We start from the raw sequence: 23370 nt of genomic DNA, 5'->3' as shown, positions 1-23370 counted from the left end.
TGCAAGCGGCTGATCTTCTTGTCAATGGAATCTTGTACAAGTGACAAAAAGTTTTTGTTGTGCATTATGTCTTTGATGACCTCTTCTATGAGAACAGTGTTCTCCTTCATCGAAGTAGATCGGGCTCTTGTTGTAGTAGGAGGTTCGCCCATCATGCTGGACAATGGGAGTATATCTAAGGTAGATTAGAAAGTCTTACTATTACTATTGAAGCAGGACAATAGGATGAATGAAGAACTTTGTCTCTAAATCTGTAGACTGGAGTTCGCTGAACTACACCAACTGAACTACACGAATTGCTGACAAGATAAAATTGAAGTCTCAGGCTCACATCAAAATCAGTACATGGTACAGTACAGTTTAGGATGATATGAAGATCGAATCTTTGATATTTATATAACTCACTGATTTCACTCCAAATGGTATCACATTTTGTTCCAAAGTCTTCCGGAGGGATGTATTCCAACAAATTTACACCATTTCACAAAATATCACATAGCAATGAAGAGAAATATGGTGAAAGATCAGAGAGAAAAATTGTAATGTGCTTCTCCAGTCTCTCTCTATATATATTTTTAGTTTCAGATAGCAACTGATGCTTTAATTCTTCATGTTTTGACATACATGATGTGTGACTTTGATTGTTTGTAAAGTGAAGTGATACCTGTATATAAAAACCACTCTCAAATGAGACCAGAAAAGTTGTCTATTAATAATAATAATCCGCTTATACTGTGTGAGTCAAAAATAAGTTTACACCTAGAAAATTGCTAATTATTTTAACAATCATCTATGAACAGTAAATTATTATACATCTTATGAAAGAGTGTTTTATTCCAAATCATTTGGTATCATTTTTGTGTGGTTTGTGTTCACGCTTGGATGAACATGAGGCATTGTTTGCGAGAGTGCAAAAATCGACTTGCGCCAAAGTGATGCCTACAGCATGTATTATATTGGGATTAGCGGAAGTGAGAGAATGAATTGAATGTATTAAATGAAATGCATTGCATATGCTTTTTACAGAAGCAAAGTCACACACACGTGCACAAATGTTCGTTGATATTTGATGTTTGATATGTGTGGCATGATTAATTTTGGTAGGGATGTTATTTGGATCTGCAAAGACCGAATTAATACCCAAATCCCAATTATTTTATTCAAACATCACACAAGCAACTTTGGCGCAAATCGATTTTTGCACTCTCTTAAACAATGCCTCCTGTGCATTCAAGCATGAACACATACCACACAAAAATGATACCAAATGATTTGGGATAAAACACTCTTTCATAAGATGTATAATCATTTACTGTTCATAGATGATTTTTTAAATAATTAGCAATTTTCAAGGTGTAAACTTTTTTTTTACTCGCACTGTATAGCGCTTAATACAATGTCTCTAAGCATTTTACAGATAAACTATTACCCGGGTCATTGGATTCATTGATTTCCCGCACACACTGTGGTCAGATGATCTGAAAGTTCAGGTTCCCTCAATACACATTTTAATGATAAAAGCTGTCACGTGTAAACCATAAAATGTAGTGTGTATAGACGGTTAAGACGGGAACATCTTTTATTTTGATATTCCTCAAGTATGCCAAGTTGAGTGCATGCCAAGTTAAAAAATGTTGCCTGTCCATTAAAGACCAAGCATCTGTTGTTTTGATCCTACTTGTCCTCCTCGTGACATCGTACTATTTTGTTGTTTCCAGGCTGTTGCACTGACTAGGGAACTAGAGAGGGAGCTCCAGCAAAGAGATGATTTGAACAGGGTCTTAGCGAGAGACAGGGACCAAGCTGTAGCCACGCTGAGAAAACACAAGCTAAAGATTGACAGAGATATGATTCCAGTGAGTTTAGTTTCTTAATGAAACACCAGTGTCTCTTCGAAAATAATATCGCTAGTGATATTCGTTTACCAGTGTCTCTTATCTGTGTTTAATTATAAGCACATGTTCGAGTTGAATTCACCACTAGCCAGGCTCTCTTTCACTGTGAGAAAGGTAAGTTACAAATAGAGGAAGATCTTATTGCACTTAGTGAGCATTCATGGCAAAACACCAGTATTTCTTCTCTGCTCATCGATAGTACAAGTTTTAGTGTACCCCCGGTAATCAAATAAAAAAAGCTCCTTTTATTATTACCTGTTACATTGAGCATATGTATGAAGAAGGGAGGACCCCCCCCCCCCCATATATTCACCCATTCCCACTCCTGCTCCATTCCCCCCCCCCCCCCTTCTTTCAAGAAGTTGATAGCCATGCAAAAGACCACTACCCAATGTAATCAAACTTAATGAACAAATCTTTGTTAAGTGCTTCGTTACAAATTATTGCATTCACCGGTTAACAAATAATTGTATTTCAATAGTTAGAATGTGAATTGCATGTAAATTGTTGCTAGGTAGGACAAACATTATGGCTTGACCTACCTAACAACCCGTAATTTATGCAATTTGCATTCTAACTATTGCATTACACTTATTCAAAGCAGGTGAATGCCATAATTTGTAATGGGGCACTTAACAGAGATTTGTACATTCAATTTGATTACATTTCTACATTGGTCTTTTGTTTTCTGAATCAGAGTCGAGATACCGGCATGGAGGACACCCACTTGGAGTCCAGGCAGGCTGAGGAGCTTCAGGCCCAGAATGAATCTCTCATCGCAGTCATCAGGGATATGAAGAGAGAGATGGAAGAGATGGAAAGCCATGTGGACAGAATGAAGAAAGATGGATTGAACCCCTATGAGAGAGGAGATGGGTCCATCATACCCAGAGGACCCAGAGGGGAAAGCACAAAGGATGAGCAACATGCCCCCTTTACTGGAGGTAGATCATTCTCTCATTTTGACTCTTGTGATTGCCATGTTCCAATTTACCAATGAATTGTTTGGATAGAACATTAAATTTTATTCTTCATAGCAGGTAATGTTGTGCCTGTTAAAATGTTGTTTTTTTATAGCATATTTGAATAGCGATATTGAATCATATGCACGGATTTGGCCTGGCTTAAAAAAAGATTAACCTGTTTTTTTCTCAATGAAAGAGATTGTAACATAATACAAAATGTGCATTTATGGAGCCTCCACAGCTTATTCTGCCTGATGCAATGCATTAACACATTTTTGTTTACAATGCAACTGTTCATGCAGTATTAATATCCAAAGTCCATCCATTGATGGACTTTGCTTCTTATTTCTCATGATGTAGCATGACATGAAACTTTCCAGATTGAATGAATTACATCATTTGTTATCAGTACTAAAGATTAATAGGTTCATTAGTATTTACCTTAAAATACATTCAAATGCTATATTAGTTCCAATCAACGTTTATTAGTTAACTAGGAATCCATTGTAATATGCTATGTAAATATGTATATAAGACTTTTGGTATCTCAAGTGTGGATCTATGTTGAGCCAAGAGCATCCTTGTACTTTGTTTATGACCTTCTTAAACTATATGATGCTATTTTAGAAGTAAACATGTCTCAAAAGTAATGATAATTTGTCACCTGATTTTAAAAAAGATTACCAACTATCCATCAAATACGATATTACAAATATGCTAAAGTATTGTGTTGAAAAGGTCGACATGTATTACGACTATACCAAAGAATTGTTATACTTGTATCTACTTATTTTCTTCTGTGTTTTATATTCATGATTGTTATGGCATATTGTTCTTACCAAGCAGGGCCTCATGGAAGACCACCACTAGTGGTGAAAATGAGCTACCCTGTATAAATGTCAGAAATAAATCAATCAATCAGTCAATCAATCAATGCTTGAAATATTTGTAAAAAAGAGAGGTATTGATTCAGGACTGTCTTCATCAAAGTTTATTTTAGAGCTATCATAAAGATGTTGAGAATGATTTGTCTGCATTTCTACCATAGAATATGTCAAGTCCATAGAGAAAGAGTGCAGGGAACTCAAGGTTGAGAAGAGGAGACTGGAGGAAAGACTATCCACCCTGGCACAAACCATTCAAGGTGGAGAGGTATATCCGTCTGGTCATCAAGGAGGGATTCAAATTAATCTTGCAGAAACTGATGCTATCAAAAGTCATATCCAGTCATTGAATGACACCATTGGTGAGATATAACTTAAATTTTGTCTACTTCTTGGGACTCCTATTTGTTTAACCCTTACTGTACTGGGGGGGGGGGCCTGGGAGGCCCCCCCCCCCCTCTCGACATTTTCGGAGGTTGCACCGCAACCACTTGGAATTTTGAATTGTCGTTTCATGACTTTTTCTCCTCAAGTCTTACGCACATTTTGATACCATTTTCGTCGAAATTGGATATACCTGTAAGGTGTTACATAACAATTAGTATGCGCATGTCATCAAAAACGTGCTATAATTGCATATATTCATGTACAAGCAGAAATGTGAAGCTATGAATTGATATCAAATTGCTTTTATATGTTTCTCAAAGTAACTTGATGTATTTCAGAACAGAAGAATACATTAGAAATAAAACAATAGATATAATAAGAAATAAAAAAAAACAATAAAATACATAAAAAAATAAATAGTCGAAACTCGCATCGAATTTGCATAAATTATCATTATTAATTACTTGAAATAACTTTTTTGTGTTCAAAAAGAAGTTTCATATGAATAATGTGTAACAACATTCAAAAAGTGGAGTCTGACAATTTTTATAAGGATTCTAGTTCCATATATATATATATATATATTTCCAGATTTGATATTCATGAATGCGTATTCATAATTTATCCAAATTAGCCTATGCATTTTCAAATATCATAAAAATAATGAAACCTCATGAATTTGAGATGAAGGAAACATTTATTCAATACATTTTCAAGATTCTTCACAAGTCTACGGACAAATATCTAGAGTTTTCTGTAAAATGCATAAAATTAGCATTTTGCATAATTAATTAGGCTATAACGACAAAAATTTGCATATTAGCAAAAAACTAATTATACCATCTTGTTCCTTATGTAAATATCTACAAACTTGCAAATTTTCACGTTCATCGGACATTCGATGGCCGAGATCAGGCCCCCCCCCCCCCCCCCCCCCAGTCAGAGAGTGCTCGAAATAGTAAGGGTTAAGTTGTTGCTGTGTTTTTAATGATTTTAAAGTTTTTCTTTTCATTGCACAAAAATGGTGTATACAAAATGTTTAGCATGGATATTTAGGTTTGGATATCGGCAAAAAGTCATTCATTTTCTTTGCACTTCAGTGCTAATTTTCTCCAGTATACAGTTTGTCAAAAACTTTGATTCTAAACCTTGATTCTAAATGCTTATTTGCCTTGTTAAAAACTCCTGGCATCAAATGCAATCTAGTCATACAACAAAATGGACACATTGGGTGCAGAAATGACTATTGAGCAAAACTGCAAAATGAGGAATGGCCGTCTCAAAAGAGTAAAAGGTGAAGAAAAAATAATTATCATTATTTGTGATCTCCTTTGTAGGAGCCCTTAGAGCAGATAAGGTTACAACTTCAGCAGAGTTGAGGAAGTATCAGGCGAGACTGAGTCATTTAGAAACTGAAATGAACCAGAAACAATACCAGGTAAGCTCAGTATTTATTGAATTAATATGTACACCTTTTTTTGGGGGGGGGGTGGGGGGAGGGTGGTTTGGGAGGACCGCACTGCTGAGCCAGGTTGACATTTTTCATTGATGTATTGAATTTACATGAATATTCAATTGTGTCCTTGGTATCTCTCTTCTGCAGTCCCCTGTGCTGTGTATGCTCACAAAAAGTGATAGTGGAGATAAGTAGAGATATGGTTCAAATAGTGGTAGTATTGAGTGGTTTAAGGTGCTTGATTTGAGATGCGAAGTTCAAGGGTTCAAATCCCGACACGGCACTAATATCCTTTGGCAAGATATTTACCTGCACTTGCTACTCTCCACCCAGGTGTTAAATGGGTACCCGGTAGTATGCGAAAGTTCATGTGGTTGAATGAGCAAGTGTGCCCTTGTAAAATGGCGACTGGCTGGAATGCTCCCCAGGGAGTGGAAAAATGTGCATACATTGTGAGCGGGTAAGCCTGAATCCGATGACCGAGGTAATAATATGTCTGTAAAGCACTTAGGCACATTGTTGTATCGATGTATCGGGCGCTATAAAAAAAGCAGAATATTATTATATTATATTGAAGACTCTTTTTATTCTTTTATTTTTCTCCTTTTCTCCTCTTTATCCTCCTCCTTTATCTTCTTCTCTTTCTTCTATTCCTCCTTCTTTTTCTATTTCCTCATTTTCATCTTCTTCTCCTTCTCCTCCTTTCTTTTACAGCCGAGAGAGAAGCAGGCGGAAGTGGATCAGCTAAGGTATGAGCTCTCTACCCAGGCCAGACGCCATGCTGCTGAGTCTGCATCCTATACCCAGAGAATGAGTCAGCTAGAGCTGGAGCTGATGGAGGCTAGGAGGGAAGCAGACGAGTATTACAAGGGCACCTTACAGACCAATCTTGAGGCAACCACCCTGGGGCAACAGGTAAGTGTACATCATCATCTTCTGTCTTTTCATAATCTTAAAGATAAACTTTAGTACTGGTAATGCGATTGCATTGTGAAAGAAAAGGTGTGGAAAGGATCAGAAACAGTTGATCATGCAGCATGTAAGTATTGGTGTGCACTGCAAGGTTCTGGAGTCATCAAAATCATAATAAATTTGACTGAGTCTTGGTAAAGTAACAAGCACTGTACACAGAAAGCTATATATGGGACAACACACATGGTGTCGGGGCTAGTACTTCCTTGATTTCCTTGTCTTTCTATGCTCATTACTCAGCCAGTATACATTTTCTTCCAAAATAGTTTGGCACATGTCATTTATTTGTAATCTTGAACATTCAGTGTTAAGTTTCGTTTGATTCAGTGAGAAGTAATTTTCTTATTTTTACCAGAACTCGAGTTTATCTTTAATGATTATCATAATCAGCATTACCATCATTTTAACAAAGAAAAACAAAAAACAAATCCATAACATCTTCCATCATATAAATACCATAGTATGTAAGAATATTATATTCACGATCAGTAAATTTGCTCGTGTAGGAGCTTATATCATATATACAATGTAAGGGCATAACCGCAGTGGACCGATTTGACACTCCTAGATTAATGACTTGTTTATAACAGCTTTTCTTCTCTGTCTTTTTTTCTTACTTAGCTTTTTATTTTTATTTTTTTGTGTCTCTTGCTCTTCACATCTTCCCTTCTATTTCTCTCCTCTCTTCTCCTTTATGTTCTACTCCTTAATTACTCAATCCTTCTTCGTGCTCTGTGTATCTGCCTCCTTCTTCTCTATTCATTATTATGATTATTTCTTGTCCTGTTTAAGCTTCTTTATTTTGACAGAGGTGCTCTATGGATAAATTCTCCTCAGTAACTGCTTTCAAATGTTGATATAATAATTTCATGATTTGTTTCCAATATATTTTCAAGTATTTAATCGCAAGTTATCCGACTATAAACAATCTTTATAACACGTAGATATGTTTCATTTTTATGAATCGAGGCTCAGGAAGCCTTATTATCATCTACGTTCCTTATTCTGTTTTACTTAATATTTGTTTTACCATTTCTCATCATAATTTCAAAACTCAAATCATAAAATTAAATTTCATTTAAACATATTTGTGGGTTACACCCAGTAAATAAGATCGATTGATCGATCTGTATTGAAAAACAAGTCAGAAAAAATCTTGGAACCAGCGGGACTTGAACCTGCATCTATTGCTTGCCGGGCAGCGACTCTACCACCAGGCCATCACTGGTCCATGGCACAGTCACGATGAACTAGAACAAATACCTAAGCTCTCCTGATTTATTCTGACTCATTAATATTCATTAGTCCGCCATAGGACAATAACTTTTTTATAAATGTAATAATTGAAATTTCTCCCAGGAAGCATTACATTTATAAAATTAAATTGTTTAGAACTAGCCATATTGAATTGAAATCATTACACAAAAATCCTCTTTATGCCTCTATATGTAACCAAAATTCTGACTGGTATCTCTTGTCAGGTTTATAGCTTATCTGTATATTACATTATCATTCTTCTGCTCACTAGTGGACACATCACAATGTACTAACTTATTGAAACACTGTACTTTTATGCAAAAGGATTTTTTTCGGTTTGTGACAAATGCCGACAACGTGTTTGATTACTAATTATATTAAATTATTTCATGCCAGGTTTCTGCACTGACTATGGATCTTGCTGGACGAGGTACAACAAGCAGGCATGGGATTCAGGTTAGTTGCTACGTACATACTTAAGGTTACTCTTTATCAACCATCAACGTTGAAACTCGTTTCATTTCTTTTGAATGGGTTTTAGATTCATTTGATTCTTTTCTTCTTCTTCGTTCCTTCTACTCTTTTTTCTTTTCTCACTCTTCTTCTTCTTGTTTTTCTTGTTCTCGTTTTTCTTTTTCCTTCTCATTTTCTCATGTACAGTATTTCTTCTCTCTGTGTTATATATTATAGCGCAAGATTTTGAAGCTAATACGTAGAACCAAACAATATCTCTGGCTGACTACATTTTAATTTTCATCAATCTGAATATCATTTCATGCATTTACCTGAAGTAATATTTCTCCCAGATCACATGAAATATATAAAATTCCATATCTTTCACATGTTTTCGAGTGTGTTCTTACTATGTGTCCTATAATTTCCATTTTGTCAGAGTGCTTTAGTGACACAGCTTCAGAGAGAGGTGCATAACCTGAGGGCGCAACTGGCCAGAGTCAGATCTCAACCAGGAGATGATGAGAACACAGACATTAATGGGGTAAGCAAATAACACCTAATTGATGAAGATGAAGAGGAAAATCAAAGTGGAAAAAAGCGTGGTAATGTTCAAAGGATGGAGCAACAAATTTGAAAGACTGCTGGATTGGATACAAAGACGGAAGAAGAGAAACATATTAAAAAATAAGAAGGAGAGTAAAGTGAGATGAACATGTAGTTGAAAAAATAATAATTTGGTTTTAAAAAATACCGGTATACAGAAAGAAATACACATTTTAGTATTTTCCTCCTGAAATCAATTTCTATACAGATATTAGTCAGATTTTCCCTAAGATGAACCAATTTTATTGTTTTACCAAAATTAGCTAAACGTGTTATCTACCCTTCCTAGGTCGAATTCTGAAATAAGTCAAACTACTTTACAGTATCAGCAGATTCGACTTACAGGTATGCAAAGTTTCCTGTAATTGCTTTTGTTTATCATTTCAGTGATGATCTATCAGATTTATTATGTCTTGGAATACATCAATCAATCAGTGTAGTGTAGTATACTTACATGATGATTCTTTGCCTTTCAGCTGCAAGCCAAACTCAAGACGGCAGCACATCACATCAGTCGGCTAGCCAAGGAGAAACAAAAGCTCATGGAGATGGGGAATCGACTACGATCAGAACTCGCCCTCTACCGACCTTCACCTGCTCCCCAGCCCTCAAGAGGTCAAAGGTCAGCTGTAGGAGAGAGGAGCATGACGGCAGGGAAGTTGGCAGAGCAGGTCTCTTCCAAGCTTCAGAACTTGGAGAAGCTCCAGTATGTCCTCACAAAGCAGGTAGGATCATGATTCTTTTTATGTTTCATATTGGCAGCTTTAGGAGTATAATTTGCATAATATACAGTATAATGTATGTTTATGCAGGAAGATAAATTGTGTTCTAATGAACTCCACTCATTTCGTTAACGTGAATTTTATTTTCAAAGTTATTGTTACACAATACAAGGTATCATTTCAATGGGACTTGATAATCTTTGCTGTAAGTAGTCATGGAATTACACTTAAAGTATGTCTTTTGATATATATTTTTCCTGCTGTAGGAATTGCAGTTTGCCAGAGGAAGAGGTCACAATGAAGGGGTGGCCGATGTTGTCCAGGTACAGCTAAGCTCATCATCGGATTCAACACCAGAGATCACACCTAGGATAGCTGCACATGCTGAAGACACACAACCTCTTCAAAGCAACCATTCACAAGGTAAGATACATGTATTAGAAATTATTTGTATTTAGAATCGGTAGCTCAAGGTGAATGAGGTAGATATACCTGTAACAGATTTTGCAATGCAAAACTTTGTATCTCTGACACAAACACAATTACTTACTTTTTTCAATCTCTGATAGCTCTACTTTTGTTTGATACATAGCATTAGAAATTTCCAGTTAAATTTCAATTGATAATATGGTCTCTTTTTGATGAAACATAAAAACTGAGATAAAGAATTTATTTTGTCACTTTTGGAACAATAGAGGAATACCGTACCACACAAGTAAACCTAACCCTATGTTCCCTAACCATCAACCTAACCCTAATGCTAACCCTGATATGCATGGTGGGGTATTCTGCTGTTAAGCCTCACTTTGTTTACCAAACGGGCAAAGAGCTGTTAAAGACCATATCCGATCTGCAAAATGAAGTGGATATATCAACAGAAAGTTGAAATATTAAAATAATATCAATTATATGCCATTTTAGTGTTTGTCAGAGGAGAAACAGATCTCTGAAAACTCCAAATCTACAGCTTTGAAAATCAGAATTTGTTGACCTAAAAACTTGCTATCGACTTGATGACGAAGGGGATTCCGTAAGTCTAGAAACTTATTAGTAGAGAATTATCAGATGTTATCAAGTCTCTATTTTTGCTTTCATAGGTAATCCCCCTCCACAAATACTGCGGCACTCACACAGCTCTGAGGGGGAGGCCCCCAGCAGTGATTCCTCAGCCAGTCAGAGGCACACACCACTAATGATGTCATCACTAGGGGAGGAGTCTATGCAAGATGTGTGGCGTCTTCTGGATGATGGCGCCAGCCCACTATTCTTCAGATCACCCTCTCCAATGCGCAAGCCAGGTAGACCCTAACAATACCTTGATTGCAAAATAAAGATTTTGTTCACACCTTTTAAAAAAGGCCACAGAACTACTAAACAGAATTCACTTTTTAAAGGCAAGTTGTGGATTCTGAAACAGTGGCATTTTAGAATGCCAGAACAGTAATGCGTTTGATACAAGGACCATTTTGTAAATAATAATAATAATAATAATACATAACATTTATTAGGCGCTTAATACTGATGTTTCTAAGCGCACAGTGTTCTGATTAAGAGAAGACTATAACCCGTAGAATTAAATTAGAAGAAAGAGCAAAAATACAAAAGTAACATAGATAAGGTAAGAAAAACAGTGGCAATCAACTAAATAAAGACAAATATGGTGCGCACCTCCATTGACCGACGCACAACTGCAATTTACAATTTGAAAAGATAGGTTTTGAGTAGAGATTTGAATTGAGATACAGAGGGGGCGCAGTGAATAAAGGCGGGCAGTTTGTTCCAGAGAGCGGGGGCAATAACTGAAAAGGCGCGGTCACCATACCGGGTGTTAGTGCGGGGTCCAGGTGTTAACAGTAATGTGGAAGATGAACGAAGTGTTCGTGACGACGTACGGGAACGTAAGGATATGAGATCGGAAAGGTAAGAGGGGGCTAAGCCATTGATAGCTTTGTAGCACAGGAGAAGAATTTTGAAGGATATGCGGTGGTGAATTTTAAGCCAATGTAGTGAGTTCAATATTGGAGTTATGTGCTCTGATTTACGCGAGAGAGTCACAAGCCGAGCAGCGCTATTCTGTACCCTTTGAAGTGGGACTAGATGTGACTGAGGGAGGCCAGAAAGAGAAGAATTACAGTAATCGATATGGGTCGAGACAAAAGCATGGACTAATTTTGAAGTTGTGGGTCGGTCAAGTAGCCTCCTGATTCTACTGATCTTATATATACCAAAGGAAGCAGACTTACAAATATTACTAATGTGTTGTTTGAAAGTAAGATTGCTGTCAATATTTAAACCAAGGTCACGCACAGAAGCACAACAACTGAGAGAGCCATCACTCATAACAAGATCAGGAAAGGGGTCTGAGTTCCGAAATTTAGAAGTAATATGAATCATTTCAGATTTTGAATCATTAAGGCAGAGACAGTTTTGAAAAGACCAGGTTTTGATTTCATTGAGGCAACTGGTGAGTTTGTTCGCGGCTACTGTCCTGCTGTTTGGGTGAAGAGTTACATAAATCTGGGTGTCGTCTGCATACATAGTGTGTTGAATATTCTGATGAAGGTTAATAACATTTGAGAGAGGGCTGGTGTAAAGAATAAACAGGAGGGGGCCGACCACGGAACCCTGAGGAACGCCGCAGATGAGGGGAAATGATTCCGAGTTGGTGTCATTGATGATCACCTTCTGAGTTCGGTGCATGAGATAGGAGCTAATCCATTGAAGTACGGTGCCGGTGATGGAGAAGTCGTTCTCTAAGCGATGGAGTAACAGGTCGTGGTTGATAGTGTCAAATGCGGCAGTGTAATCAAGCAAGATGAGGACAGCTTCATTACCCTTATCTACAGCTAGAAGTAGGTCATTTAGGACCTTGACAGTTGCAGTCTCAGTAGAATGATGATTCCGATAGGCAGATTGGTGGATTGGAAACAAACCGAGATTGTCAATGTGGGCTTTCAGCTGTAGTGACACAATACGTTCCAAAACCTTCCCAAGGAATGGCAGGTTTGCGATGGGCCTGTAGTTCTTAAGTCCATTCGTGTCGAGACTCGGCTTCTTTAGGAGGGGAAGAAGCAGAGAAGTCTTAAAAGACTCTGGAACTATTCCGGATGATAACGAGAGATTGAACAGTTTGGTTATGTGAGGAAGGAGTTCATCGAGGACTTCCTTTAGAAGCCAGGTAGGAATCGGATCTAGCTTACAGTGTTTAGAAGGAAGTGAAGTGATGAGCTTCCTGACTTGTGAGAGGGATACAAGGCAGAAATCAGAGAGTTCATGACGAGGGCCTGAAGCAAAAGATCTTGAAGCTGGTGCTGGTACTACATTAGGGAAAGAGGATACAACTTTGGCGACTTTTTCCCTGAAGAATGTAGCAAATCTGTTGGCGAGTTCACTATCAGAAGAATGATCTGGAAGAGGTGAAGATTGAGTGGGCGTTGAGAGTGTCTTCACAAGACGAAACAGTTCTTTAGTGTCAGCATTCTTGATGAGATCTTTGAGATACGCTGACTTCGCATTGAAGATGCACTCGTAATATGACTCGCATTCACGGCGGTACAGCTCTCTATCAACAAAAAGTCCAGACTTGATCGAACGACGTTCCGCACGACGCCTTCGCCTCTTGGCTTCCTGGATATCATCGGTAAACCATGGCGCATCAGGTCTGATTGATACAGTCTTGACCTGGATTGGAGCGTGCTCATCAATCAACGTCCGCAAAGATGAGTTGTAATGCTCCGCGGAAGCAGATGGACAAGATAGATCAGGAAGTGAATGGAACATCGTGTCAATAGAGTTGCGTAGAGAGTCCTTGTCAATGCTGCGATATTTCCTGAAGGAAACCTCTTTCTTGGGATTCTTCGGCCTTGCGATATTGACAGTGGTGACAAGTGCACAATGGTCGGAAGGCATGGAAGATAGCGAGTTCACGTTGCAGACATCATCCGAATTCCTTGTGAAAATCAAATCTAGAGTGTGACCTGCGCGATGGGTTGGTTCACGAACATGTTGCTTGAACCCTAACGAATCAACACATGTCATAACAGATTTTGCAAAATTATCATTGGGATCATCAACATGTATGTTGAAATCACCCAATAATAGAGGAAAATGATCATCTACAACAGCACCTTCAAGGAGAGTTGGAAATTCATCCAAGAATGTGCCGTTGGAGAGATTATTATTGGCAGACGGGGGTGGTCGATAAATACAGTACAACCTTACAGCAGATGAAGGTGTCAGATTGAGTGTGACATCCAGTAATTCAAAAGATGTAAAATCATTGTTGTTGTTCAAGGTACAGCGAGCCGTGGATCTATAGAGAAGCAAAATCCCACCGCCCTTGGAAGATAACCGGGGTCGATGGGTGATATCATAATTAGGCAAACCAGATCTTAGATCAGCTAATATGAGACCATCCCTCTTACTGTCTCCAGAGAGCCACGACTCGGTGATGACTAGAACATCTAGATCATGTTCAACAATCAAATCAGTAATTGCGTGTGTTTTATTGGTCATGGAACGTGCATTCCAAAGGCCAAGTTTGAGGCTATCGTACGCCGCCCACGTCCGCGATGAGTTCGACGTCGGCGACCGATGCCAAGATCGCAGATCCTGCTCCAAACATTCATGGGTAGTAAATTAAGCGGCTGGTTATTAATCTGATGGAGATCATTCAAGTTGTATGAAATATGTAAAGCTGTACAATCAGCTGAATAAGGAGGTGAGTTGGTATGGCCAATATTGGAAACATTCTCAGTGCGATTCACTGGACCAGGATTGGGCTGGACATCTCCAGAATTAAGGAGACATCGAAATGTAGCTGTCGAATTACAGTAGTATAGTATAGGTTGACTACAATATTTGAGATGTTTACAGTGGAGGCTCTTCATGTGTGAGCCAGTACAAGTGAAACATTCCTTGGTTATATAGGGCTGATTCAAAGTGTACAGAATAGAAATAACAAGCCCTATAGAAAACAACACTTTCAATGGCTTTCCATCCATTGTACAAGCAGGAATAGCTTACACAAAAGGAGCATACAAAAGAGACTATTGTGAATGTCAGTACATTCAAATGGCATACAAGCAAAGTACCAGTAAAGCTTATGCACATGCCTGTACAGTAAAATTGAACAAGAACATCAAACATTAAACTTAACAGAAATACTGCAAATTCACACCAAAATACACCTTACAAATTGATTACCTCTGTTCCTTGACCAATATCAAACACAATGTTGAAAATACACATACTAAATCCAACCAAAATTGGTGAAAAATGAAACAAATTACAGAGCTCAAAATGAGAGAGGCTACCTATAGAGGTGCACACCAAAGTAGTAAATAACATTATTAAAAGCACTGATCAGAACAAAACTTGCATAAAGTATAGTGGAAGTATACTAAAGTGATAAAGAATTTTCTTGGCCAAACCTTCTTGTTTCATTGTCCATTTATGCAAACATGTACTGCGTAAAACTTTTTTGGAGGATGGTCACCTCTCATCTATTTTAATGGATTGTCAATGAATAGTTATGTAGCCAAATATTTTGCTGATTCTTATTTATGTTCTTTCAGAGTAGTCTGTCTTAATTCAATTTTGAATGGTTTTGTAATCACATTGTATCTGCATTATTCACAGACCACTCCCCTATACCCGAGGAGCCACACCCCTCCATCCCATCCAGCAGCCACGCCCGCCAGCACCACAGCACAGGAGGCCTAGAGGTTGCTGGCCATAGCACCCACTACAAGGTCAGAGGTTCAAAACCCTCAACCAAATCAGAGCTATCTGCCATGGCCGCTGGCAGGGTACAACCCCAGCTGCAGCCTCCCAAGAGAAAAGTTAGAAATTACGTGCATAGGGACGGCGATGTCAGATGACAGTGAATAATTTAGGTTCTTCTTTTTTAAATAGTGTGTTTTCAGTACTAACAAATATGGAGAAGTTCATTGCATGCTGTATTAAAGCCCCTCTGAAGTGTTAGGAGCCCAAAATTTGCTAAAAGAATTATGGCAAAACTGTGGTTTTCTGGGTACAACACAAAACCCAAATATGACAATGACATGAATTCTTTTCCACATTATTTAATAAGGATCTAGGAGTTTTGTTGTATAACACATTAAAAACAAATGATGCACGTTTTCCTTCGTTCATTACAGGATCTTTCTGCTCTTGTTGAGGCTGTTCATACACCTATTGATAGATGCATAATGCCTCAACTCCAAGTGTGGATAGATCGTATAATGTTCTCATTCGCATGCATCATTTGTATATTAATTGCAGAGAAAGCATTCTGTTTTGTATTATTTTTTTCATTTTTACTGAATTGCTCTTTGGCGATGTAATTTATCGATTCATTACTGAAGTGTCCTTTGAACAAGGAAAACCATATATCTTATTTAATAACTATATGTGTGTATAAAACAAGCTTTAACATTTCTGAGATCATCACCGTTGTGTAATTATTGAAAGTCATGTGTAGAATCCCACACAATTCTTACTAGTGAGGGTGCTGGTGACAGGTGCAGTGATGTTCGAGTCCCGATTTTTTTTCTTCAAAAACTATGTATAAAATAATACTGATCTGCAAAAATCACATCAGAGGAAACATATCTGTGCCAAATATCGCTGTTGGTATTTCTTGAATACCTGGGCCTTGGGGTAGGTTTTTTTTTTTTTGGGGGGGGGGGGAGGGGGACAGCGCTAGCTACAATGAATTTCATGAAAATATTTTATTTTTTTTAAACTCAAGTAAACAACCCCGAGTTGGAATGATTGGATTGTCACCAGTTTCCATGGCATTGTATGCTTCTCTACAGTTACTTTAGGCATTCCTGTGTAATAAAAATATATATTCTATTTATTGTATTCATTAAAATGTTCTATGCTAGGTAACAGAAAATTAAATTAAATTTTGATATCATGCAAAATGTCTACTTGTATTATGTTTCAGTTCCTTCTTGTCGGAAGCTTCATGTATGCCATATCTTTGCTTCTGCCAAATGAAAGCAAATAAACACGTACTTTGCCCTCCCTCAACATTTATGTCATATCATGAAATGAGAAAGAAACTGAGCTGTAGAATATTTACATATAATTCACTTAAAGAGCATTATAAATGAGTAATGAAGTGCTGGAGTGAAGCATGTGTTGATGAAGGGCAAAGGCTGCATCATTTCAAACTGTTTTATCCCTCCCCGATGTCTCTCTCCATCATCCCCCAACCCTCCCTGTCTGCCTTCTCTCTCTCTCTCTCTTTTAACTCCTTCCTCTTTCAGTCTCTTTTTCTCTATCTCTGTCTATCCTCTCTCTGCCCCTCTCTCTCCTTCCATCCCTCTATTCTCTTTCACCTTCTCTGCCACCCATTCCTTCCTCTCTCTCTCTCTCTCTTCTCTCGCACTCCCCCCCCCCCCCCCTTTCTGTCTCTCTTTCCCTTTTCCACCCTCTTCTTCCTCTCTTCTCTCACTCTCCTCCACCTTTCTTCTCTCTCTCTCTCTCATTCCCTTTCTCCTCCTTTCATCTCTCTTTCTCCCTCTCCTTTCCTGTAAAATGCTCAGTAATCAGTTAAGACTCTGACAAGTAAATACATGTACAGTGGAAGTATATGAATAATATAATCCATCAAAAACATACCAAAGACATGTCAAATACTTCAGTTAGTTTTAATGATGTCTGTAAATAGTACATACAATCTCCCTAGAAATGATCAATTTTCATCTGTATTATCAACCCTAAGACCTCCTCCCCCCCCCCCCAAAAAAAAGAGATTAGAATCAGAAAAAAGAAAGTTGAAAAGAATTTCATAATAATTGGCTTCGGGGGTCCTGGCATCGAGCGTTGTCATCCAGTGTTTTTGTTGTCATCCCAGAGATTTTTTTTTTGCTCGTACAATCCTTGCTGCTCAGACATTTTGAGAAATCCATCTCTCATACAAAACAAACATATTCCAAGCTCACTTCAGTGCATCCGATCTTTGTTTCCTGAAAAATGTTTTTTTGTCTGAAAGTCCCTCCTACAGTGTTGATTGATTCAATGGGTTTTCCACGAACTGTTCACCTATGTCATTCAATCATCGAAGGAGACTTGTCTTTCATGCTTGGTAGCAGAGTGTGCCTTCTTCCCTCTTAATCGCTCTCTGTTTGCAGATTCCACCCTAAAATGGTAGGAAGAGAATAGAAAGAAAATTCCAAATAAATTCCATCAGATTTCAACTTACGATGAAATTTATTGTACACGTATGTATCAGTTCGTTCCAAGGGAGTATTAACTTTGTATTTCAGAATAGCAATACCTACCGGTACATCAGATTTTCAAAAACTTGGTGTGAAAAAATGTTCAAGATTTGTGGAGAAAAGGTTTGGTATTGATGGTGCAAGAAATATAGTGTTTTGAAATACAGAACAAACCTCTGACATGCCCCTTCAAGTAGAGTTCAATATTAGATAAATCTCTGAAAAATTCAGAAAAAGGTAAATGTGAAAATAACACATTGTATTGCGACAATGTTTATTGCCATTCAAAAGGCAACAAATTAAGATTAAGGTTAAAATCTGAGATCCTTATTAAATTTTCATTTTAATATTTCATAGTCAATCATGGTTCATGACAAGTTATTTTGAACTTTGCTGCAAGTGGTATACATTTTCATGCAACCATTTAATACAGCTACAAGCACTTACTACAACTACATACACTCATTTGCAAATGCTGAATTAATTTAGCAAACAAACTTTTAAAAACCTGTCCAAGACTCTAAATTAGTCTACACAACCATAATTCATTTCAGCAGAGGAAGTAGGTTGAAAACAACGATACTTCTCTGCAACTCACATAAATTCTCAAACCATAATTTATTTAACTCTAGTCTACTTCAACAGAAACTTTCTATATTTAACCCAAATTTAACACCAGCAAAGTATTATTTTATTTTAGCAATAACCTGTCCTCACAAGACTAGTTTGATTTGTCTATAACTAACCTGTCAATCATAGTCAATTATCCAGGAGAAAAATGGGATATTAACTATGTTTGTTTGACATGCCAAGGAGAAACAATAGATGAAATCTACAACACTAAATGAAACCTACCATACAAGAATGTTTGATATTGACTTCGTAGGTCAGAAAATCTCTAGATATGACCTCTTCTGAACTGGGGTGAATGTACACTGTTGGAATGTCATGGCCAATAAGTTCAAAAGTTCAAAAAATGTATTCACTGAGGCATTTGTAACTATTTTTTTATCAAGTCAGTATAAAAACAAAAGAAGTAAAATGATAGATTAAAACCATTATCATGAAAATATATCAAACTGAATAATAACAATCTGAATAATGACAAGTCTCTTTACTCTCTATTCGAAAGATATCTATAGAGAATTCCTCCTCATCAACTCGAAGTGTGAAAGGGTGGAATATCAAACAATTAACCCCATCCTCCCAAAACGAACATTATACTTACCGATGTAAATATATTACTAAGAGACCTCGTTCCCTGTAATTACATATTGAATTACCGGGTAGTTAATAAATTTACCTTCAAACTTCAATCTGTAACTCAAAACTCAACTAAAACAATTTGTTGTATTGCAATGCCATCTTACCTTATTCTCCTGACAGCCTTGTCCTTTTCGCTGGGCTCTTTAGGTTTTCGCTCTGCCTCCGCTACCATATCTCGGATCTTTTGAAGACAGTCGCTGAAGTTCCTGATCTGTGATCTCGTTCGCTCTGACACAATCACCATCTCACCTCTGCTGTTGATTTTATTTTTTTGCTGTATTATAGAAATTTAAAAAAATAAAAAATAAGCTCTGAAAATTAGGTTCAGATAAATATGTCTGGGGTAATATTTGTAAAAATTCCAGAGATAATGATTTTTACCTCTGGCATTTCGGCCCCTGCAGATTTTTTTACCTCTGACGTTTTTACCACTGGCATTTTGACCTCTGACGTTTTTACCACTGGCATTTTTACCTCTGATTTTTGTTTTAAACTTAGCACCAGAAATTGAAACCTCTTGTATTATTAAAGCCAATAATTACAGACTACTCTGGTGATAGGACAAATTATCATTGCAGAGGTACTCTTGGGGATAGTATGGCCCCCAAGATCACAGAGGCAATGGTATATTGCCTCACAACCAGTAGGTCGTGGGTTTGAACCCCAGCCGCGTAATACCAAAAAATCTTCAAAAGACGTTAAAAGATGGGAGTTGCTGCTACCTTGTTTGGCGTTCTACGATAAGGGATAGAGCAACGTCGATCTGGCGCTGCTCAGTGGCTGCCGGGCTCACCATCAATTGGGCAAAAAGAATTTCCATTCTCAGTTTAATGAAATTTGGAGTGGACTTTAAAAGATTATTATTATTATTGTTGTCCAACTGCCACAGAAAAGCAGATGAATGAGATGATTATTTGTTTTTATTTACATCAGCAATACATTTCCAATGAGAATGAGGTAGAGATTATCTACAGGCAGATAGCTTTCAAGTTCAAATTGAAAATGCAAGACAGCCTGTCAAACTGTGTATTCACCAAGTCATCAAGCTACAGGTGTACTCAATGCATCTCATTCAAATGATCTAGTAATAAATTATTCTTGGAGGAGACAATTTACCTGAACTTGCAATTTTTCTCTCACATTCTGAGGCAGCCATTCTGCTGTAGCAACAAGAAACCGGACATCCACCTTTGTTTCCACTATGTAACAAGGAAGAGAGCATGCACTAATCACTACCCGTATACATTATAGAAGGCTTTCTTAGTAACTGAAAAAATATGATAACCATCATTTAGATTTACATATATAACCATGGGCTTATATCATGTGGGCCAATACAAATAAATCAAACAAAGATGCTTATCATTTCAATCTTAACTCCATAACTCCTGTATTATTTATAGTTTGACTTTACTGAACTTAAGTTTCAGAATAACTGTCTCAAATTAATTTCAGACTTTATTTGGTATTCTTTTTCTTATCTTCCACACATTACAGTAGTTAATTTTTTGTGTAGTGATTATATCTTATTCTTTGAAAATAATCAGAAAATAATGGTACTTTGATGACACCTCTTTTTAAAAAAAAAATAATTCAAACATAATCAACTAACTAAATGCATCAATTGATAGCTGATGCAATATCCAAAAGAGAATATTTTCAATCACATCACAAAGCCTTTTTCTTTCATTTTCTCGTTCCATAAATCACACAAGTAAAATTTATAATGAAATACTTCTAATACAAAATTTAATAAAATCTACATGTATGACTATGAAGGAAATGTTAAGGGCTTACTTTAAAGAACTTTAACTGTGAGTAGTTTTAAAGTATCATCACTTTATCATTGATCATTCTTTCCTGAAGTAAAAACACTCTAACCTTCCCAAAGATTTCCAATACTTTTTACATTTTACCCATATCTTGTTCCATTGAAAAATAACTCAAAAAAATAGTTAGGGTATAAATGGTAAATAATAGGCAAATGTCTTTGCCACAGAACAGGGACATCATTATTTATCATGTTAAAGACATGGATTACTTTTGTAAAGCACTTTTAGCTTAATTTTCAAAGTTGAGAGAAAAAGTTGTCCAAGGGAGTTGACTCATTACCTTTCTGTACATTTTGACCCCCTGCTCCACCACTCCTGCTGTACTTTACAAGCAATTTATCTGAAAGAAATATCAAAGACAACAAAAATAAAACCAAAACATATCATGATAACTTGAACAGATTTAAGTGTGAAGTATCTATACATGTATATTCCTCCATCATAAAAAAAAACAGCAAACCTCCTTTTTCATTGACACATTGAGAGATTAAAAATCCCTGTTTTTTATCAAAATTTCTTCAATTTTTTCGACAAAATGCCCACCCATGTATATATATTGTTTTCAGAGAAACTGGTTTATTTCAACAATAGAGCAATAAAAGAAGAAAGATAATTGGTGCTAATTTGAAGAAAAAAGCCCTTAATTAAAATAAATCCTGTCTTGAAAGGGATAATTGATAATTATATAAGGAAGATTATAACCAATTGACATGCGAATGTTGTTTTTCTCATATTTACTCATTATAGCTAGACCCCCTTTCTAGGCATATTTAAAACAGAGACCACTAATTGGTTCCCATGGGTAATTATGAGTAAAAATTAAAGACGACCAACCTGCAAAACAGATAAAAAATCAGAGGTTTCAGTCTTACTCAGCGCACACGCACACACATAAGCTTACCAACTGGAATTTGTCCACTGAACTTTGACTCAATTTTCTGATCTGCAGTCTGAATATAAATAATAAAGAATGCAATTAAAAAGTCTCATAATTATATTAGTTCATTACTATTAGCAAATTATGGCCCAAATTATGGACTTCCAATTAGCCCCTCTTCAACAAATTTATTTAATACAATGAAAAATTTGTAAACTAAATAGGGGCCTAGAATAAGTCTAGACTAGGTCTAGTATAGGTCTAGGACTGGACTCTAATTTCTAAATTCAAATGAAATGTGCACAAAATCTTATTTTTTTAACATCCATCCACTGCACACAAAATGATAGAAAATCAAACTAAAATAGACCCTATGTTGTATGATGGGGGACCCTAAGATATGGTACATACACTTTGTTTTCAAAAGCTAAAACTAGAAGCTGTCGGTCTTACCTCATGTGATTTTCTACATGAAATTGTGATGTCTTGCTCACTGTGTGGATATAATTTGTTCAAACTGTAATTGCTCTGGAAATGTCCCACATTTAGCAGATTTTGGGTGGTGCAAAAGTGTCTTTGACGCCAAAGAATGCAGCTAGCACGTCTAATCATGATGCTCGTCACTTGAAAAGAAATGAACAGAATGCAATTTACGATAAGGGCTAAATATCTGTCTTGTTGTTGTGACCAAATGGCATCCGAATTCGAAGTCCTCAATTGCACTAGCGCATACAGTACAGACCTACATAAACTAGCCAACCGCCGAGTTGGTATATGGGACTACACTGTAATAATAATGAAGCGACTGTGATACGTACACATGCACGCAGTTATAACTTTTTGCACGGATTATAAACTGTAAAGCGTCACCTCGTTCATCAAGGTAGCGTGGCCGAGCGGTCTAAGGCGCTGGTTTAAGGCACCAGTCATTTCGATGGCGTGGGTTCGAATCCCACCGCTGCCAATAACTTTTGCATTTTTCACCTGAATAAAAATTATCTTTAAATCTTTTTTTATTATACAGTAAGCTTGCGGGAGCACCATGTGAGAGAAAGGGAGGATTGAGAAATCCTGAAAATGTTGTTATTTCCCCTTCAAACAAGACATCTTCCAAAAACTTGTGTATTCTTTATGAAAAAGATAATTGTCTTTTAAATCTTTGTAGTTTTATCTTCAAACGGAAATAAAATATAGCATTTTTTTTACTATTAAAATATTAGTTGGTTGGCGGTCTAGTCTAGTGTTACGTAAATCTATGTTAATGACAAAATAATGTCAAATGTGTATGCATCAAAATTGATCCAAGCTATAAATTATAAGGGCTCATAGTACGGTATCACTTAATAATAGCCTAACAAAATCTTTACCATGTTCCAAGTGTAGATCACCCGATAGTGATGAAATGAACTGCAAAGAAAAGTTTATAATAATCACTCTAATGGTTGACCTGTTAATTTACGTACCTTTAAAACACTTTTTTTTTTTAAATCGAACTTTAAATACCATTTTCTTTCTTTAATGACCTCATTGAGTAAACAAAATGCGCCACCATAATTCGTATACA

The 23370-nt window shown here is 36.8% G+C and overlaps 2 protein-coding genes and 1 non-coding gene across 3 annotated transcripts in view; 2 read left to right on the top strand and 1 right to left on the bottom strand.

Moving 5' to 3' along the window:
- Positions 1–16529, top strand: part of LOC576690 (coiled-coil domain-containing protein 57) — a 30164-nt gene extending 13635 nt beyond the window's left edge. Inside the window, exons 10-20 of the mRNA XM_776971.5 lie at positions 1719–1856; positions 2593–2839; positions 3909–4106; positions 5469–5569; positions 6302–6502; positions 8213–8272; positions 8709–8813; positions 9352–9600; positions 9864–10020; positions 10695–10895; positions 15238–16529. Coding sequence (XP_782064.5) covers positions 1719–1856; positions 2593–2839; positions 3909–4106; positions 5469–5569; positions 6302–6502; positions 8213–8272; positions 8709–8813; positions 9352–9600; positions 9864–10020; positions 10695–10895; positions 15238–15479 — 1899 coding nt within the window. The 3' untranslated portion in view covers positions 15480–16529. The remainder of the gene's footprint in view (positions 1–1718; positions 1857–2592; positions 2840–3908; positions 4107–5468; positions 5570–6301; positions 6503–8212; positions 8273–8708; positions 8814–9351; positions 9601–9863; positions 10021–10694; positions 10896–15237) is intronic.
- Positions 16530–17183: 654 nt separating this feature from the next.
- LOC589874 (peptidyl-tRNA hydrolase ICT1, mitochondrial) lies at positions 17184–22521 on the bottom strand. The gene is made up of 6 exons (XM_789505.5): positions 22260–22521; positions 21831–21879; positions 21210–21269; positions 20214–20296; positions 19202–19371; positions 17184–17752 (listed from the first exon to the last, which is right to left on the bottom strand). The coding sequence occupies exons 1-6, from the start codon at positions 22416–22418 to the stop codon at positions 17665–17667; spliced, it is 609 nt and encodes a 202-aa protein (XP_794598.3). The 5' UTR covers positions 22419–22521; the 3' UTR covers positions 17184–17664.
- A 167-nt stretch (positions 22522–22688) lies between these two features.
- Positions 22689–22770, top strand: TRNAL-AAG. The gene has a single exon. It is a non-coding gene; the product is annotated as a tRNA-Leu (tRNA).
- The last annotated feature ends 600 nt before the right edge of the window (positions 22771–23370 follow it).

The sequence above is a fragment of the Strongylocentrotus purpuratus genome, unplaced genomic scaffold (assembly GCF_000002235.5).
Source record: "Strongylocentrotus purpuratus isolate Spur 01 unplaced genomic scaffold, Spur_5.0 spur5_contig_837, whole genome shotgun sequence".
NCBI classification, from domain to species: domain Eukaryota; kingdom Metazoa; phylum Echinodermata; class Echinoidea; order Camarodonta; family Strongylocentrotidae; genus Strongylocentrotus; species Strongylocentrotus purpuratus.
This window is presented reverse-complemented; position numbering and strand designations above follow the sequence as displayed.

Bases quoted from the DNA above. Each gene is read 5' to 3' on its own strand.
- LOC589874 (XM_789505.5), bottom strand. From the start codon at position 22,418: ATGATTAGACGTGCTAGCTGCATTCTTTGGCGTCAAAGACACTTTTGC. The intron at 21,880-22,259 runs GTAAGACCGACA...ATTTATATTCAG, and splicing joins CATGTAGAAAATCACATGAG to ACTGCAGATCAGAAAATTGA. The intron at 21,270-21,830 runs GTAAGCTTATGT...TATTTCTTTCAG, and splicing joins CAGTGGACAAATTCCAGTTG to ATAAATTGCTTGTAAAGTAC.